This window comes from Neovison vison, chromosome 2 (genome assembly GCF_020171115.1).
Source record: "Neovison vison isolate M4711 chromosome 2, ASM_NN_V1, whole genome shotgun sequence".
NCBI lineage: Eukaryota > Metazoa > Chordata > Mammalia > Carnivora > Mustelidae > Neogale > Neogale vison.
Window position 1 is genome coordinate 69053135 of NC_058092.1, and position 21494 is coordinate 69074628.

General features: G+C 35.3%; 1 protein-coding gene across 35 annotated transcripts in view; it reads left to right on the top strand.

Annotated features, from left to right (window-relative positions):
• Positions 1-21494, top strand: part of ADGRL2 (adhesion G protein-coupled receptor L2) — a 613413-nt gene that overhangs the window by 519672 nt on the left and 72247 nt on the right. For all 35 annotated transcript variants that reach the window (XM_044238562.1, XM_044238560.1, XM_044238559.1 and 32 more), the window contains one exon: positions 8744-8957. In XM_044238562.1, coding sequence (XP_044094497.1) covers positions 8744-8957 — 214 coding nt within the window. The remainder of the gene's footprint in view (positions 1-8743; positions 8958-21494) is intronic.

A 21494-nucleotide genomic window follows, 5' to 3' on the forward strand; every position in this document is an offset into this window, starting at 1 on the left:
TATTCAGAAAGAAATAAACATGTTGAACCATTAGTGAAATAAATTTAGGCTTATTTTTAACATTTTTTTCATCTGAACGAAAATGAAATGGAAAAAAAAGTTTTCTGGAAGCTTGTAGGCTGTAAGTCAGCCTGGTTGAAACCATGTCCCCACCTATTAAGTAGTTTTCTCATTTCCATTTTAGGGAAAAAATCATTAACATATATAAACAGAAATAAATCAGATTTCAATATGCCAGCACTCGTAGTAGACTGTGGCTTGCGTTAATGTTTCAGTAGAGCTTTAAGTCACAGCCTCAGTTCCATAGAGGTCCCTGATAATCAGAAGACATGGTGCTTACCAGGACCCCAGACAGCAAGAGCAGTAGCATCCATGACAGGGTTTAGTTCAAAGTAATTAAGAAAAAACCGTTCCAGAAAAGTTGATGTTTTTATATTATAGCTTAATAAGACATATAGGAATGTATGATTTTGCAGAAATCTTTATAAAGAGCAAACTGAATGGAGACAATGTCAGAAAAGTAAAGTTTTTATAATCAAGTGCCTAAAGTTTATCACAGGTGTAAGCTTATGGCAGAGTATACTGTCGCCAGAGTAGCATCTATTCTTGCAAAAAATGCTCATATGATGCAAAATCCAATGACAGTTCCAATTCCGATCTTACAAATTCCCATCTCAAAGAAGTGCATCTGTTTATTAGGAGTTATCCTCTGAATGTGAATGATTTCAGTCCTAAGTCACCACACCTGTTGCTGGGAGGTATTTATTCCAATCACTAGCCTAAAGCACAGAGAGTTATTGCTTGACATTTTATAGCTTGGGGGGAAAAAAACCCTGTCTTTTCAAAATCATTTGTTCAGAGTGGAGAAAATGGAGCAAAACAGTTCATTTTACTCTAAGCACCACTATTTGGGGATATTCACATTTGCACAGCACAAAGCTGCAATATTGATTTTTTTGCTCACAGGGCCTCCCACAAGTTTTTTTCTTCGATTGACAGGGTTGCACAGTGGATTGGATTATACTTTGTTTGCTGGGATGCTCCCCCACCCCTACCGCCACTTCGTTGAAATAGAAATAGATTGAAAATACGACTTAGAATAAATGTCATAGTAATAGTATAATTAAAGGGCTTTAATTTGGGAATTTCTTTATGTTGATTACGTTGATTGGACAGTTTCATAGTAAGCTTAACAATCAAACACACTATTATTTCCTTTCCTGCTCTTCTTCCCCTAAGACTGGAAAGCACCCAGTACATCCTACTAACTAATTCCCCTGCCTCCAGGGTCTGCAGACCTGCTTCTAAGAGGCATTAAAGTAACATTATTAGGGTATGAACTTGGGAGCTGCATTAATGTATCTCAAACCTTGATTTCATTCTTACTGGATGATATGATGATGGAAAAAGTAATTTTTCTGTGCCTCAGTTTCTTCCTCTTTAAAATGGTGATAATGGTAATATCACCTACCCCATACAGTTTTGAGCATTTTACTCAGTAAATATTCATAAAGTCCTTTGAGGAGCTTCTTCAGATGTTGGGGATGAAGAAGGTGACAAATCCTCTCCCAAAACAAGTGTAAATCTGTACAGAATTGTGAGCCACAACAATTTAAGGCTGTGGAAATGAACCAGAGCCAAATAAGAAATTGGGAAGCATTTATTTATGAAAAGCTATACAACTTCTGGTATGAACAATGGAAGTTGAAAGCCTTCTAGCCTGGGGCTGCTCCTACCCTCCACTCCTTACTAAGTCTTTGTGCTAGTTTCATTAGGGCAAGGCTGGCCTTGAAAGTCAGTGACTGCTGCCAGAGAGAGTTGGCTTGATTTGGAGTGGAGGATGGAAACCCGTGCCCAGCAGTGTTGCCAATGAAAGTAGTAAACACTGTGGAAAACAGATGGGAAAGACTCACAGCTCTGCTAGCCTGAGGTTGTAGTCCCTATTGGGGAGACTGGAGGGCCAGTCTGAAACAAACCCAGGGAATCTTTGAAATGAAAAGAGCCAAAGTTCTCTATGCATTCTTGACTAAGTGGGAAGCTACACACACGTGCCAAAGAGATGTGAGAGGAGTTGGCAGAAAGTAAATAACTGAGGCTGACTTGGAAACTGCCTGAACCTTGCACACTCTCCCTACACACACTCAAATCAGTCAGCAGAGGGTAGAGACCTTGTTCATGGTGTTTAAGGTAAAGACTCTGCCCAATCACTGACCCATCACTAAGCTATGCAGAGACAGGAATGATCCCTAGGAAGCCAGGCTAGAAAATAAAAACAAGAATTAAAAAAACAATAGTGAGTTGAGACAGCAGCGGAAGAAGATGGAGGGGACAGATTCTGTAGCTTAAATCCAGTCAAGATTCTAAAGAGAAAATATTACAGTAGCAGCAATTCTCTGGGGAAGAAAATCTGGATCTGCATTTGCTAACAGAATATTTTTTAAAATGTCTAGTTTCCAACAACAAAAAATTTACAAGATTTGCAGAGAAACAAGGAAACTGACCCATACTCCGGAGAAAAAGCATTGAGTAGAAACTGTGTCTGATGTAGGCCCAGATGTTAGATTTAGCAGATAAAAATTTCAAAGTGGCTATTATGAATATGTTCAAAGATTAAAGTAAAACTGCATCTATATTAGAAAATTAAGAGGAAATATGATGGCAATGACTTAATAAATATGTAATCTCAATAGAGAAATAAAAACTATTTAAAAAAGGCCTTGGAGAAATTCTTGGCACATATTAGTTATTATATCATTGTGTTGCAAATAAATTAACATTTTCCTTCCCTAATACAGATACCCAGCTTTATCTGAACCCAGAAACTGTGATTCAGTAGGTCTGGATTAGGGCTTGAAGATCTTTTTAAAAACATTTACCAGTTGACTCTGATGCAAAATCATGTTTGGGAATCACTTATGTAGTCCTGGCAAGTGACTTAAAAAAAAGTCCTAAAAATACCCACTTTAAATACTTAAGAGTTACCCCCCCCCCGCCACTTGGGGTACCAGGTGGTGGGTATTATAGAGGGCACAGCTTGCATGGAGCACTGGGTGTGGTGAAAAAATAATGAATACTGTTTTTCTGAAAATAAATAAATTGGAAAAAAAAAAAATACTTAAGAGTTACATCATATACAAAGGAAGAAAGTGTGGTTAAGAAGTAGTAGCCATACCTGTGATGTTTTATTTCTGTGATTCAATATAGTAAGTCATTAACGTGTTATAAATAAAGGAGTAAAATAATGTATTTGGGAATAAGATCTGTTCTGGGTTGGTTTTTTTTTTTCCCCATCACATTTTCTTAGTGAAAATGTTGAATTAAAAAAATTAATGACAACAGTTTTATTTAAGACTTTTCCAAAACTCCTCCTGTGTACCATTGTTGAAGAGACTGAACCCACTCCTTGAAGTTTTTAGGAAAAATAGTGTGGAGTGGCTGAAGAAGGCACAGCCATTTACATTTTACTAAGAAATTAATGTGAATTTTTCTTGTGATCCCATGTTGGCCTATGTTTATTTTATCCCTTTGACTGTCCTTGATTAAAATAGTTAATCCAGAATGATGTCTGCTTATGATTTGTGTGAATCCTGGCTGCCTACTCATCACATGTGCTTTGGAGAATTACCTTGACAGTAGTAAGCTACAGTAGTAAGTACAGTAGTAAGCTGTAGTAGTAAGCTACACAGACAGTAGTAAGCTACACAGTTGTGCCATGACACATCCATGTTAGCCTTCTTATGTGTGTTTAAAGAAAACAGCAAGTAATTTATTACTCAGTTACTGCTTGAGAATGTTAGAATAGCATGTGTTACCTGATAAAAAGGAACTTGCCTACTTAGAATCACAGATTGGTGAAATTTGATGCAACTTTGAAATGACTTTAATTCTTCAGAAAAAGAAATTATAACCCAGAAATGTAAAATGCCTTTGCCAAACCCACAAGCCTCACCTAGACACACGTGTTTTAGTAGCCCATGTTCTTGCCATGTATATATATTTGAAGAGTGTAGGCTGTGCTCTCTTTATATTTATGGCATTCTACACTACATTTCCAAAAATAAAATTTTCATTATTATCTATATGTTCTGTGAACCTTTCCCATAATTTTGTCCTGTCAAATTTACTAATATTCATTTGTAGATTTTTCAGATTGTGTGAAAATTTATAAAATTATTATCAGTAAGGTGGTTTAAGAAGTCACACAATACTCTTCTGTTTATTGCCGCTAAGAAGAACGTGAGCTCAGAAGTCTGAGAACCTGTGTACATTATAGACAAGCTTGTAGTAATCCTTGAGATGCCGAACTTTATGCCTTAGTTTCATACTCTATAAAACTGGTATTATAATAGTAACTTACTCCATTGTTGATCTTGATGTTGGTTAGCATTAAAAAAGTGATCCATATAAAGCATTTAGCACAGTGCCAGAACATAATAATTAGTGTGCAAATGTTAGCTATTATAACAAGTTTTCTATGTTCCTATTTGAATTTCTGTGTTTCTGATTGGAAAAACAGTGTTTAAGTAAATGAAAGCTCACAAACATGTTACTCACCTGTCTTTATGTTAAACATTAATGAACGCCAGCAGTACCTAGAAAATAATTGGCAGAATTTTTTTTTCTTTTTTGAGGATGGCATATCATTTTCTCTGATTATAAGTGATTTATCTGTTTCTAAATGCTAACTGTTTTTATTTCCATGACCAAAGGAAATAGGTATTATAGAGGGGAAAGATTGTAATTATTTATGGTTTTAACAAACACCAGTTCGATTTAGCTTTGGTTTGATAATACTTGTTGGAATTACATGTCATGTACCCACCTAGGCATTGGCATTATAAGAACTCTATCATCATAGTCTAGCAGGGAAGATATAAATTAAAAATGAATATGCATAGTACTGCGTGGTAACAATAAGCACTTTTGTGAAGAAGTATAAAGTTCAATGGAAACAGAGGGGAGAGAGCAAGAATTTATAAAGAACACTTCTGATTCAAAATAATAGACATTGTAGCACTTAATAAAGCAATATTCCCTATTAAGAACTCATTTAGTTCTCTGCAAAGCGTAAGCACCATGGCCTCTCTTCTCCAGAAGATTCTACATTAGAAATCGAAATTATTAAAGTATGCAGATCTTTCTTTCCCTTTTCCTTCTTTTTTTTTCCTTTTCTTTCTTACTTTACCTGTTTGGATGACTATAGCTAAGGTTTAAAAATCCTCTCACTGAATTACCGAAACAGCAGGACACTCAACAATGCAATTTCTTAAATATCTTTCAAAAGCAGAGAAAAATTTACTTAGAACCTTAATAACTGTAATCCTGCATACTATCAACAGCAACAAAAACTAAGGGCTTATTTTAAAAACCACAATGCTTCATAGTCAATCCTATATTTTTGACAAGTAGTGAAAGTTGTGAATTATGGCTCCAAGCCAGTCTTCTAATGTGTTCTAAAATTCACAGTATTTTCTAGTAATATGATTTATTCTCATTTATTAAGGAGTTATCATTACAAAATATCTGTCTTTTTAAAATACTTTGTGCTTCAAAATTTTGTATGTTGCTTTTTTGAATTTCCACAAAGCTTTTGCCATTGCAGTAAGTGAAGCGCCAAAGCATTTATTTTTTAAGATTTTATTTATTTATTTGAGAGAGAGGGGAAGCGAAGAGGGGAGGGGCAAAGGGAGAAGCAGATTCCCTGCTGAGCAGGGAGCAGGGGGCTTGGGACTCCAAGATCTTGACCTGAGCCAAAGACAGGCACTAAACTGACTGAGCCACCCAACTGCCCCTAAAAGCGTATTTTCTATCAAAAACAAATATAAGAATACTAGTTTTTTTTTTTTTTTAAAAAAAGAATGCTAGTTTAAGTTGAATTAGATAGTCAGTACAGTATTGGAAAACAGAGAAAAGCAGTAAAAATCATGTAAAACTTTAGTTATGAAGTTTCACAATAAACTTTTTGAAAGGTTGGCCTATTTACTATCTGTCTTGACATTTGTTAAGCTCCATTTCTTCTTCTTCTTCTTCTTCTTCTTCTTCTTCTTCTTCTTCTTTTTTTTAGATTTTATTTACTTATTTGAGCTAGAGTATGAGTTGGGGGCGCAGAGGGAGAGGAAAAAACCAACTCCCCACAGAGTGTGGAGCCTGAAGTAGGGCTCAGTCCCAGGACCCCCTGAGATCATGACCTGAGCTGGAATTCAGACCTTTAATCCTCCCAGGAGCTCCTGTCTAGCTTCATTTCTGTATTCCTTCTTCATTGATAATGCACCTCTCCACATACTTGTAGTAACTCATAAGACCATAAGCCTTCTTAGTGAAAACCTCCCAAGGTTCGGGTGGGCTGCAATCCTCTGAAGATTTCTGTGCTCGAAATTGTGTCCTTTTTTGCTCTCATCATTCCAATTACACCTTTAGTTTTCTCAGTAGAACGAAGAGCTCGGTCAAGTCTGAAAATTGGCAAATTTTTATTTTGAAGATTTTATTTATTTATTTATTTATTTGAGAGAGAGAGAATGAATGGGAGAGTACCAGACAGTCAGAGGGAGAAGCAGACTCCCCGCTGAGCAGGGAGCCCAACGTGGGACCTGGTCCTGGGATTCCAGGATCATGACCTGAGCTGAAGGCAGTCGCCTAATCACCTGACCCACCAAGCACCCCAGAATTGGTGATTTTTATGTCCTATCAAAGTGTAACCCAGTTGCCCTTCTGGAGGATTATTTACCTGTTAGGAAGAAGGTACACGTTTTACCAGGTGACTTTTTTCATTGAATTAGTATACAATACAGTTAAAGAGATCAGGTTTTGACATTGGATTGACCTGGACATAACCTAGTTTGGTTTTTGTTGTTGTTGTTGTTTTTAATTTAATTTTATTTTTTAAAAATTTATTTGATAGAGATCACAAGTAGGCAGAAAGGCAGGCAGAGAGAGAGGAGGAAGAAGGCTCCCTACTGAGCAGAGAGCCGACTCGGGGCTCGATCCCAGGACCCTGGGACCATGACCTTAGCTGAAGGCAGAGGTTTTAACCCACTGAGCCACCCAGGTGCCCCCATAACCTAGTTTTTAACTTGACCTTCATAACTTGGAACCGTTTACTTCTGAAGGTCAAGTTTTTTCCTATAAAAAGGGACATAAAGGATAATTTACGTGATGCAGAGTGATTAAAAGGATAGAGATAAGAAAAAATACTAAAATTATTGCTAGTCTTTTATAACAGGAATGTTTGAGACGGTGACAGGTTAGAAAATTGAAATACAAAATTGAGGCAATGCTGGAGAAGTTTTTGATAGTGGTAGCTAACCATGGGTAGAACACCAGCACAGTGAAGATGGACTTCACTCACATATCTTTGTCCTACGCTGTGTTGCTACTTCACAGGTCCCTGGTTGGTAACTTAAAATCCTAATCTTTTATTCCATCTGCAGATCTTTTTCAGCACTCATAAGCAGAAGGTGTCTGCACTCTTTCTAATACACCACACTTACATTCATATAGCATTTTTAATTGAGCACGGTTATGTACATGATCTTATCTTAGAGTCACCCAGGTAAGAAAAGTCACATCACAGGTGTTTTATCTCCGTTCTGTAGATGACAAAAGTGACTCTTAGACGAATTTTGCCCTTCCTGGGTTTTTTCAGCTTTCAGATGGGGGGTGTTGACGCCTTTGAATGCCCAGCTGCTGCATGCGTCCATCGATGCCACTTTTAAATAAAGTAGAGTCGGTCGCTTAACTGACTGACCCACCCGGGCACCCCAGTCCTTAAGGTGTGTTATAAAATTTAAAATATATAAATGATATCTCTTAAGGGGATAATTACCTTCCTACATATCGATAGAATACCAGAAAAACTGCTGAGAATGGATATTGCTTTTTCTCGGCCTTACTACAGAGCACCTAACTGCTGGCCTCTTTTTTTTCTCTTTTGATGCCACTTTTAAATAAAGTGTCTATAAATTGACATAAGCTAATATGCCATAAGTATGTTGTTGTAAGTATCTTCGGTTTCTTTTCTTGGAGGGGTGCAAAACTGCTAAGACAAAAGTATTTTTTAAGATAATGCTACTAACAGCAATTAATATGTCTACATTAAATGAGAAAGTCAAGCCATTATATACAGAGATTTTATTCCACTGCCTAAATGAAGATTGTTTCTTGATTAGTTGTTCCATTCTGTATTTGTAAAACATCATTATTTATAAATCCATTGATTAAATTGGTCATTTTTCTTTGGATTGACTCAAAAGAGTCATTTACTTTCTGCTTGTGATTAGATTATACAGAAAATATTTTGTTTGCATAATTTTAAATTATGCAGGTGAATAGTTCAGCTAAAGATACATATTTAAAAAACTAAAAAATTCTTGACATAAGGAGTCAAAGAATTATTTAATGTGTGAATGGGTGACTTAAAAAACATACTTTTCGTGACACCTCTTGAATGTAGACATGAATCATAGTACTTGAAATGCCTTGTTAAGATAATATATTTCAGGGGCGCCTGGGAGGCTCAGTGGGTTAAAGCTTACTCTGCCTTCGGCTCAGGTCATGATCCCAGGGTCCTGGGATCAAGCCCCGCATCGGGCTCTCTGCTCAGCAGGGAGCCTGCTTCCTCATTTCTCTCTGCCTGCCTCTCTGCCTACTTGTGATCTCTGTCTGTCAAATAAATAAATAAAATCTTTAAAATATATATATTTCATAAATGTGTTGATTTTAATTTCTTTTTTCTTTTATTTTTAAGGTTTCAGCAGAGCAGCTTTACCATTCGGGCTAGTTAGGCGAGAATTATCCTGTGAAGGTTATTCTATAGATCTGCGATGTCCAGGCAGTGATGTCATCATGATTGAGAGCGCTAACTATGGTCGGACAGATGACAAGATTTGCGATGCTGACCCATTTCAGATGGAGAATACAGACTGCTACCTCCCAGATGCCTTCAAAATTATGACTCAAAGGTAAATACATATGTGTTAATATCCCATTTTAGCTACTGCATCCAAACTGGTAAAATTATTAGAATAATTCCAAAGTAGATGACTAGAGTCCATATCTCAGCCCATTTATTAAACTGAATGAGGCTTTTACCTACTAATGTTGATTTCTCCTTTTAAGCTTTCAACATTTAAATCTCAATATCATTTTTATATAGTTTGACATATCAGAAGGAATATGTAATACCTTTCTTTGATTTTTATATATCATAAAATACAGAGTAAGAGTAATATTCCAAATGTAATCTTTTTTTTAGGTCTGCAGAATTTTGGAATTTTTTTGTAACGTTAAAAATATATAACTCTCTGGGTCTTTGGCATAATTCGTCCTTAATTTTTTTTTAAAGATTTTATTTTTTCATTTGAGAAAGAGAGAGAGAGAATGAGAGGAGAGAGGTCAGTGGGAGGAGCCAACTCCCTGCTGAGCAGGGAGGCTGATGTGGGACTCAATCCTGGGACTCTAGGATCATACCTGGGCTGAAGGCAATCTGCTTAACTGACTGAGCCACCCATGAGCCCTCATCCTTAATTTTTTAAAAAGATTATTTAGGGTCATGTGGGTGGCTCAGTTGGGTAAGTGTTTGCCTTTCAGTGCAGGTCATGATCCCCAGTCCTGGGACAGAGTCCCTCATCAGACTACCTATTCAGTGGGGAGTCTGCTTCTCCCTCTGCCTTTGCCTTCCCCCCGTTCATATTGTCTTGCTCACACTTTCTTTTTCTCTCACATAAATAAATAAAATGTTTAAAAAAATTTTTTATTTATTATTTTAGAGCAGGGAGGGGCCGGGTCAAAGTGAAAGAAAGAATCCTCAACCCTAGTCCCTGCTGAGCATGGAGCCTGACATGGGGCTTGATCTCATAATAGTGAGATCAACACCTGAACCAAAATCAAGAGTCGGTCGCTTAACTGACTGACCCACCCGGGCTCCCCAGTCCTTAATTTTTTGATTAATATTTCTTACAACAAAAATGAGCAGAGAAAGTAGAGTTATCATACTTCTATTGCTACATAGACACAACCTCCCCAGTTACTGACGCCTTGTGTTGGGGTGGCTCAGTTGTTAGAATAGATGAACCCACACTGATGCCTTATTATCATCCAAAGTCCATAGTTTACGTGAAGGTTTATCCTTAGTGTTGAGTATTCTATGCGTTGTGACAAATTTATGATGGCATGTGTCCACCATTGTAGTATCGTACAACGTAGTTTTGCCCTTTTAATAGGTATATGGTGATGTGTCATAGCTTTGATTTGCATTCCCAGTGACATGTCATATTGACCATTTTTTAATATGCTTACTTGCCATCATATATTTTCATTGGTGAGTTGTCTATTCGGGTCTTTTGTCCATTTTTTAGTCAATTGTTCATTTAAGAGTTCTTTATATATTTTGGGTAACAATTCTTTATCAGATAGGGTTGTTGGCAAATATTTCCTATCAGCCTGTGGTGTGTCTTCTCATTCTCTTGAAACAGCTTTAAAAAAAAAATAAAAAAAAAACCCAGCAAGTTCAGGTTAAGAAAACAAATAGTGTGCTTTCTGTCTATCTCTCCTTCCATATATTTATCTCATTGATTAATATTATGTTTTTTTAAATGGGTGTTGGAGTGGCTCCATAAGTTGAGTGTCTTGATTTGTTTTCAGCTCAGGCCATGATCTCAGGGAGGTGAGATCAAGCCCAGAGTCTGGTTCTGAACTCTCTTCCTCTCCCTCTGCCCCTCCTGTTACCCTCTCTCTCTCTCTCTCTCTCTTAAATAAATCTTTAAAAACAAAAAAAGATTTCTGAAGATGATGTGTGTTGGAAGGTGTGTTATAAAATTTAAAATATATGAATGATATCTCTTAAGGGGATAATTACCTTCCTACATATCGATAGAATACCAGAAAAACTGCTGAAAATGGATATTGCTTTTTCTCGGCCTTACTACAGAGCATCTAACTCCTGGCCTCTTTTTTTTCTCTTTTTTAAATTTTGCTACATTTGGCATCTTAATTAAAATTTTCTTATATATAAGATATTAAAATTGTGGTTAGTTATGGTCAACCGATACAATAATATCCAGCAGTTGTAGTTATTTGGAACACAGAAACTCTCTGAAGGAACATTTAAATATCACAGAGTTTATTATACATTATTGCTTTTGTATTTTGTTTACTAGGAAAACCCTTCATCTTTCCGTTCAAAGCCTTCACCCTCTTCTCCTGCTTCTTTTCCCCCACTGGACACAATATTTTGTCTAACTTTCTAGCTTATTTATTAGTGTACCTTAAAGTAGAATAGCAAAATTTCTAGACTGGGGTCTGGTTAGTATAAGCAAAATGAAAACATCAAAAGGTGCTAAGAGGCAATGAAGAAAAAAAAAAAAGTAGAACAACTATTTTTTAAAAAATCCATGCGAGGGGCACCTGGGTGGCTCAATGGGTTAAAGCCTCTGCCTTAGGCTCAGGTCATGATCCCAGGGTTCTGGGATCAAGTCCTGCATTGGGCTCTCTACTCGGCAGGGAGCTTGCTTCCCTTCCTCTCTCTCTGCCTGTCTTTTTGCCTTCTTGTGATTTCTGTCTGTAAAATAAATAAATAAAATCTTTAAAAAAACCCCATGTCATAAGAATATGGGTACAAATTGCTGTAAAATCTCTGATTTCATAGAGAATAGGTATTGGCCATATTATAAGTAGCACATAATAAGTAGTTTTTCTTTAATGTTAATACTGGTCAAGATTTTTTTAAGAAACCAGAGAACAGATTTCATCAGATTTTTATTTTGGTTTCCATCAAAACCAAAGATTTTCCAACAAAATGATTTAATTCTGGGGGCACCTGGCTGGCTCAGTCAGTAGAACATGTGACTCTTGATGTCAAGATTGTGAGTTGGAGCCCTACATTGGAGGTACAGATTACTTGAAAAAATAAGATCTTTTTAAAAAAATGTTTTATTTTTAGTTCTTAAGGTCTCATTATTAAAAAGTTAAGACAAAATCTTATTTGCATAAATGGTACTTGAGAAAGGTTTTTAAAATTTAAAACAGAAGTTCAATCTTGTGTACCATTTGGAATCTGGCCTGTGAAATAAACTGTAAAAAATAACTTACCTTCTTTGGAAGAATGGATTCTGTGCTCCAGTAAATTGTAATAGAACAATTTGCACATAGTGTTTCAAAATTTGGGGAACAGTTCATGCTAGAGAGACAGTAAAGGTAGCCACTAATAATGGACCATTTATCCATTCTTTACATGTTGAGCTGTTTAATAATTGAACAATTTAATTTAATTGGTATTAGATGAACATTTAGAAGTAGGCCAGAGAGAAGTGGGAAGTAGAGAAATATGTGCAACTCCCTGTTTTTACAAAATTGACAAGCAAAGATCAGAGGAGTTGGTACAGAGAGGGTTTGGAAGAGTTGGCCTTGAGGGGACTGTACATTATAGGTAACTTATCATTGTTTGTGGATGTCTACAGTTAAAATACACAGTTCAATATCTAACAAAATGTATAGGTCTACATCATATTTGTATCTAGTAAATATAATTACATATTATAGGACATGTAGAAGCTAAGTTATTTTTATTGTTTCATCATGTTATAAAAGCAGGGCTGCATTTTTTATAATACTTTAAAAGGAACTAGAGTTTTGGGAGTATTTAAATTCTTTGGAAGCATACAGTTGTTCACTGTACCCTTATTATCAAAAGTTTTGAACAATTTATGAGGTACTAGTGCAAATAAGGGGTTAATTCCAAAACTAGCTGTAGGACCCCCATTTTTAAATTGTTATATTATACTGGTGGCTTATAATTATTTAGTCAGCACAATAACAGTTTAAACAAGAACACTTTAGTGAGGAAGACGATGTTAAGTGGAATTAAAAATGAGTTTCATAGTAGTAGCTTGTAAGTACTTCATTCTGCCTTTGTCAGAATATAAACCTTCAGTCTACCATACTTGACCAGTACGAAGTTACAAAAAACTGTAATAAAATACGTCGACAACATTTTTGCAGCTGAATTATTACTGAATAATAATTGAGTGCCCTGGGGTTTTTGTTTTTATTTTTGTTTTTTAAGTAAGCTTTATACTTATACTTTATACTTACAACCTGGACATCAAGAGTCTTACACATCACCAACTGAGCCAGACAGGCACCCCATTGTTTAAGTATATCCCTGTTTGTTTGTTTGTTTTTTTCATTGAAAAATACTTTCAGTATTTACAGATAAAAAGTAAGAGTTATTTTTACCAAATTCCTAATAATTTAGCAAATTTTCTATTTATAATTGTCAGAAAATGTGATATTTGATAATATAGGAAAGAGACATTTTTTGCTCTGAGATAAGATAAATTCTCTCTAGAAAGCTCTAATAAAAGCACTTGAAGTTTTCTATTCAATTTCTAAACTATAATGATGGAGATAAACACTAATTTCAATACTACTGAAATTAAAATATGTTCGTATTGTATTTCAAGGTTTTTTCACCCCTGAATGGAGGGTGAAATAGAGGTACTTTCTCCATTGTCATCACTTCAACAGTTGAAAGCCAAGTAAATAAAGACACTTACAATTTTGGCTATAGTGGTGGTAAAAATATTAATAATTGTTCTTCATCTTTCGCTTTTTATTTCCTGTTCATTCAAAAGTGTGAAACGAAGGCTCTATATGAAACTGATAGTACGTTTGTCTTATAAGTACAACAAATGGCTCATCTGAGCAAGTGAGAAATGAAATTCGTCCCTAAAATGCTATGTATTTTAATAAACTTAATAAATTCATTAAAAATCAGCGTGTGCTTTCTCTCTCTGACAAATAAATAAATAAAATCTTAAAAAAAAAAAGGGACGCCTCAGTGGCTTAGTCGGTTGAGTGTCTGCCTTCAACTCAAGTCATGATGCCAGAGTCCTGGGATTGAGTCGCTGCATGGGGCTCCCTGCTCAGTGGGGAGTCTGCTTCTCCCTCTGCCTGTTTGTCCCTTGCTTGTGCTTTCTTTTTCTCTGTCTCTGCCTCTCTCTCCCTCTCTGACAAATAAATAAAATCTTTTAAAAAAATAATAAAATAATGAACATTAAAGGTAAAGTTTTTAGCACTTTTTGAAGATAATTATCGTGAGATACCTTAAAAAATTGTACAATAGTTTCCGCTCTTTGCTTTCATTAAAGCAACAGAAACAAAAAACTTTACTACTGCTCTGAAGTATTTGATTAATAAGGAAATTAGAATTTCCCAATAAAATCGGGTTTTTGCAGTCTTCAGGTACAATCTAGTTTCTAAAGTGATGTGCTGAATTGTATCTGCGATCATCTTCCACTGTCATTTATGGCTGTTTCTCTGTTCATGTTCTTCACTCTGAGAGCCTGCCCATTCTGATCAAGGGAGTTTGCTGCCTTAAACGATGCTTTATAATGTGCCCTTAAGTTTTTAGCACTTTGGTTTAGAGATCTGAAAGTAAATATGTACTTTTTTTCAATATTTAATGTTAGTTGAATGGGCATGGGTAGGTGAGGTTTTTACATCAGATGAGTTACAGATTTAACTCATGCTACCAGATATGCGTCATTGTACTTCTGTCAATGCAAAGAGGTTCTGAAATTAATATGTGTTCCCCTCAAGAAGATAGAAAGGATACATGCCTGAGTTTTTTCTTACTGTAGGAAAGGTTTATGTTGTGTAATTGATTAAAAAATAGGCTGTTGTCATTTTGGAATTGCCCAAGGAGAATAAAGGACTGCCTTAGACACGGAGAACTAGTCTGGCTCCTTTAAAGCTTCTGGCCAAAATTTTAGCCCACATGTAGACCCAACTGGCTAGAACCTTATAGCATAACTGCATGACGTTTCTTATTAAATAAATAAAGGTCAGTGTATTTTTGGTTGTTGTGCTACCCATTTAAGTTTCTTTTGGGAGCAAGCAATTTTGCATATAAATGAATAACTCAGCAAGCAGTTGTTTATACAGAATTGGCACTCACAAGACTAGTAAAAGAACATATAGATGAAGCAAACAAACGCAAAGTTGACAGTTGCTGGTGAAAGGATGATGTCATGCACAGAGGTTCTATAGTTAGAGCATGCAAAAACTCTAGAGAACACCTGAATTTAAGGGACGGAGGTAAAGTTGCCATCAAAGGAACCGGGACAGGCACAAGAAGGTAATGTCTCATAAAGCCAATAGCAAAGTTAATAGTCATAGCAATAGTAAAATAATAATAGTAAAGTATAAAAGATGTACACTTTTTTCTTTTTTTAAGATTTTATTTATTTATTTGACAGAAGAGAGCAAGAGAGCACAAGCAGGGGGAGCAGCAGAGGGAAAGGGCAAAACAGGCTCTCCGCTGAGCAGGGAGCCCAATGCAGGGCTTGATCCCCAGACCCTGGGATCATGACCTGAGCCAAAGGCAGACGCTCAACCATTTGAGCCACCCAGGTGCCCTGCCAAGATGTACACTTTTTTCTTATTGGTGTTGAAGATCTTTATTTTATCTTGACAGCCCATATAATAGAATACATAGGGTTTTCATGGTAGAGTTTCAGAATAGAAATCAAGAAAATGGCATTTAGCTTTGCCTAGACTAGAAGAATTAGGTATTTCCCTAGTCACAGAGCCCTCAATGAATAAATACATGACCTAGATTCTTAAAGTAGGGGTACAATTCAGGGACTTTTGTCTTAAAGGGAAAAGATCTGCTTCTCGAACTTTGGTACAGTTTCATTAAATGAAGCTAAACATGTAGATGACAAAACTTATTTCAGAGCCTAGATCTTTTCCACATTGGTTGGGGTGATGAAGATAAGCTCAAATATCTAGGAACCAAGTATCCCTTCCCATCCTATATCCCATTCAGTAACTTTTGTATCCTTGAATTTCCCTTTTTTAAACCTATCAGTATCCCAGCCTATTATCACTGAGCATAATTACATTTTATTGAACATGTCAACCCAACAGCAACTCAAGTGGTGACAGTTCCTTGCGTGTATGAGGATTCGAAGGAACATGTTATTATATATGTAGGTGCATTACCTATTCTGTCCATGCCTTGTTCCGTTTTAGTGATGCAGAGTGAGTTTCGGAAATTTAGTGCGTATTCTCAGCATGTAGTTAGAAGGTTCCATGGAAAGGACCAGCATACCTTAGTCTGGAATAAGCACAAGAATCTTTCCTCTGCCTTTCCACCTCCCATTCTTGCTACCAGTCAGGGCACATAATGAGGGACCCTCTGTGCGGGTCAGTGGTGGCGACATATGTGATTGTTTCTATTTTAAGAGAGTTATTGAATAACATTGTTAGAACTGCTGAGGAACTTGGGACTCATCATATTCTAGTTCCCTTTCATTACATCAGGGAATCAACTGTCATTGCATTCAGTACATTTTGTCCACACTGCAGCATGTATTTTCTCCCCACTTACTTTAAAAATATACTTGGGAAGGTGTGACAACATGATATCCCTCTTTTCACTTTGTGAACCTTCAGAAAGGTTGAGTGATTTGTAATAGGAACTGAAACTTCAATTCGTCTATACCTGGAATCTTATTAGCTAGTATCTTAATGGCATGAAAATTTATTATTAGTGATAACTAGTCTTAAACAATTCTGTTCCCTAGGTTTTAAAAATGTGTTTCTGCTATTTTCAAGTACACTGGTAAGATATTAAATATGTGTAAAATATTTAAAAGAGATACTTAAATACACACATATACATACAAAATTTTCCTATGAGAACTGATGGAGATTGGAAGCTTCTCACAGTTTAACCAAGAAAATCCATTAGAATGCAGTCACAGTTCTGCTAGTATTCTCTGGGAGACTTCATGATTATAGATTTCGGTATGGGTTTATTTTCCTTCACATACAACCCTCTCAACTTTTATATTGATCATTCAGCCTTTATAAAGAAGCTTTGTATCCAAGTCAGAGCTGTATGAGAGTTTAATTATTTTTCCTGTTTCCTGGTCTCTCTTTATAGTTATCAATACATTTAAAACCTGTGCTTCTAAATATTCATATCTCTTTTTTATTAATGGAACTTTTTTAGAAGGAAAAAAATAAGCCAATCTGCCTTTCCCCCTAATTTCATAGTTTGTAATATTTGGGGGTTTTGTATATTTTCTTCTTGCATTATTGTAAATACTGGTTAGGGATACTTTTCTCTTGTTTAGTGTATTTATTCATTGAACCTATTCCTTCTCATAGGATTTTAAGCCTGCCATTTCTGAAGAACTACATTCTTACCTTTGTACTGTTTATCTCAAGTGCTTTTATCTATCTGTGGTGTCAGATTTATCAGCCATTTGTCCATTAAGATGAAATGTATCTGGGGAAAATGAATAACTCAGATGCTACTAACTCATCATCTCTGTGCAATATATTAGGTTATTTTCTGTTAGGTGATGCATTTCCACTAATTCTTTTACTCTTGGCCAAGCTGCTTTAAGACTGCTAACTGAATTACAAGCATCTCTCTTTGGCCAAGGATTGGGAGGTTACTAGTATAGACTCTTGAACCTTAGTATAGGAATAAATAACCATTAAAGCTCTAATTGGTCTATCTAATTGGACACACACTTTGCATGTCACTTACTGATGGGTATTTAAACCAAAGCATTCATTGTAGGAAGGGGAGACTGTTAGCAGTAATAAACATGAAACATATTAAACATTCACATTTACTGTGCAAGAAAGACTAATAAATTGTAAAATGGCTTAGAAGACAAATAATCTAAATATCCCTTACGACCCTGCTTATCAAATGTAGAAGAAAGAAACAATGTCACATCAAAGATTCTGCCCTACAGGGTCCTCTGTTTCTCCTTTTAAAATGAAAATTAGTGAAACAATTCTACTGGTTAATGAGGACTGAGAGAATAAGTGTGAATTGCCCACTTCTAGCTAATATGTGGGGTTTTTTTTAACCTTTTATCTTATGTCTTTTGGTCAAGGAAGCCAGGACCAGTTTTCCTTAGGACTAAACATTACTACCCTCAGTATTTCCTAAGGCTTATTCAGAGAAGTAAGAGGTCTGAATAATACTTTAAAAGTTTGAATTTGATTTTTGTTTTGGCTTCTGGTCAGATGAGAGAAAAGGGAAGTTAGTTGAAGTTAGTTCTCAAAAGGAAAGACATCACATTTCAATTGGTAATTTTGCTTCAGTTTTTATTTTTTAGAAGTTGTCTTTATTTTTTAAACCAAAGTGGAGAGGTAAAGAAATAAAATAAGAGCAAATGTGAACATTGCTTAGATATACTAATTTCAGTATCATTGCAAATAATCTGTTCATAATACTTTTCATAGTTTTAAGTATTATTTACTCCCGCTTTCTCATTTGAAAGATGTTTCAGATTGAGTTTACAATGGTATCTCAATAGCACATATAATGTCATATACCTTGTAGTTTTTACTCAGAACATTCCTGACTTCATCACACTTAAATATCGGTTTCTATTTACAAAGTCAGTTTAAACATTAATTATGTTAATTGACAGAAGCGAAGTCCAGTTTAGTGTTATATTACCTAAATGTACTACATAATCAATGTTAAATAACTAAATGAAAGCACACTGTATCTGCTTACATTAGACTAGCTTCAAATACCTGATGAGTACTTTGTTTTGTACTGGCGTGATTTTTTTTTTTTAGTGTATGGCTGTTCTCTGATGGCATATTACTAGTGTCATATATAAATATGCTAGAAGCGTCTTTTTTAAAAAAGTCATACTTTAAACAAAAAATAGATACTTGATCAATATTATATTATACATTTGATCAATATTATATTATTATAGAGAATAGAAATGATATTTTAGTAGATTTTCAAATCAATACATAGTCACTGTTTTTTCTTTTTTTTTGGCTTTCTCTTACCACCCCTCAACAAAATGTCATAGCAAAATGCTACTGAAGTGCAATGTTATATGTATTTTCTACCATTATAAAAATAAACTGTGAATTTTAACTTCACTTAAGAATTTGGAGTTGTTTTTTATATGTAGTGCAACTTCTTAACAGCATGTTTATTACCAGGAAATTAATACATGTATTCATAAAGACTTTGACAAAAATTCACTGCCTGAAAATACACTGTTGATTATTTAATATATTTTATTATGCAATAAATGAGAATAAAATATAATTTTGAGTGAAAATTAGAATCTTCCATTCTAACTTTCTTTTTTATTTTATTGAAATTCCTAAGTAAGAAAAAGAGAAAAACTTACATGTTATTTGGTAGAGAAAAAAAATCCTTAGTCTTTGTTTTATTCCAAATCCTTACTTTGTTTTCTTAGTAGGAGATGAGGAATTCTGCTTTGCCACTCAAAAGCAGGTAGCAATTGTGAATCAATATCACTTATAATATATTCTAATGGCTAATTTTATCAAATATATAGAGAAAATATTTGATATTGAATTATTTCAAAAGAGCTCAGCTGTCATTTATTATGGGCTTACTGATTTTTCTATATATCATATAGTGAAATTATACCTGGACCATATTAACAATAGCAGCGGTAACAAAGAACACCGGTATCAATATACTACTCTGTATGTAGTCTAAAGAAAATTATTGTGGTTAATTAGGTTTCTGATAGCATTACGGATTTATCTGTCTTAGAGGTTTTAAAGACCTGTTCTTTTTCCTTTGCTATGTATTTTCTTGAAAAATACATAGCAAATAAAGCAATTTAGTTATAGTTCTTAATGCTGCTTGCTATTCCATAGTAGGTTTGGACCTAATATTTCTGGTGTTTCTAGGAAAAATCAGGTTTTCAAGAAATGAAGTGAGCGATTCTGTAGTCTTGATAAATTTCATATAAATCAGTCAAGTTTATTGTTTGATGCATTTCCCCGTTTTCCCAATATTCTTCACGTCATATACAGCCAACACAGACATGATTTTAGAACTCACATAAACAACACTCCCCAGGCCTTAGAGTGTTTGAAATGATAGTTACTCTGTATAAGCTGTCTTGAGATTATAGCAGTGGTCTTTTATTTATTTATTTATTTATTTATTTATTTATTTATTGAAGATTTATTTATTTACTTGAGAGCGAGAGGAAGGGGCAGAGAGAATCTCAAGCATACTCCGCTCTGAGTGCAGAGCCTGACTTAGGGCTTGATCCCACAACCCCAGGATTATGACCTGAGCTGAAACCAAGAGCTGGATGCTCAACCAACTGAGCCACCCTGGTGCCCAAGCAGTGGTCTTTCTGTTCATTTCTTTCAGACCAGAGATCTGTCATTGTTACTGAGCTCACCTGTAATTTGTGAAAATACTACTGTTCCTAAAATTGGATTTACCATGAAGCTAAAGAATCTTAAATGTTAGAGCCGTTCAGTTGCCAGGCTCTTCTAAGACACTGCTGGGGCCCCTACCAGTGTGCTCAAAGGATCATATGTTTTTATAAAGTTTGCTGAAGTATGATATTTAAACACAATCTTTTAAGGGTTTGATTTCATTCTCTGACTTCTTCTCTGTTACACTTCTCCTCATTTATGGTCACTTAGGAGTAGCCAAAAGCTACCAGGATTCTGTTAAGTAGAGGTTCAGTTGGTGATAAATTCAGTTTGGATTCAGTGAGGTATTTTTATGTTTCTGCAGACACTCATGTACAGTTTAGTTATTGCTAGCTGTTCTGGAGAAGAAATGGCCTCTAGAATTACTCCTATTATTCATTATATTGCCTTACTGATTGTGACATAAATGTGCAAGGCCAGATGTCATATTACAATTTGAATGTGTCCTATGGCACCTGAAATATGTGGCAAGTGGAGAAGAAATAATGTTTGAAATGTAGGGAGCCAGAAGCTAGTCTGTGGAATCTTTTCAGTTATTAATTGTGTTAAACAGTAAGTGGGGGATTTGGTTCTTATATATAACTAACCAAAACAGAAGTTCTCTCCTATGTATTCTTGGGGGAGTACATGGACATTTCAGGTATAGCACTTAAAATTATAAAGACAACATATTGTTCTGTTTTTCAATGAGTATCAGATAAAATAGAATTTACCAGGATACCTGTATTCCTGGGGCATAGGCTGTAGCAGTTCAACAAACACAAGCACCCATGACCTTGTAGGCATTCACTTTATGTATCCAAATCATCAGTAATAAATAACAAATTCTGAGCAGCTGTTCTAGAGGAAAACCAAAATTATAGAAAGTGAATTTGTGAAATTGTTATATATGAGACAATGGTAGGATTTGTGGTTAAAAAATTATTAAGGAAAATGTCATAAAGGAATGCCGGCAATTAATTTATTAAAATGTTATTTCAGGTCTCTGGATTTTGTTGCTTGTGATACACGGTTGTTTTGTGATTTTTTTCTTTTCCTAAATAACTATTCACTTTGGTACCTAATTTTCTACATGTAATTTTTCTGTTTGTTTACTTCGTTAAAGTGGTACCCCTTAATTTGAGCTTTGGACCTCACAAAACTTGAATCTACCCCTACCATTTTTATTTATAATATGTTGATTTTGAGAAATTGGCAGTGTTCTACTTGACATTCAC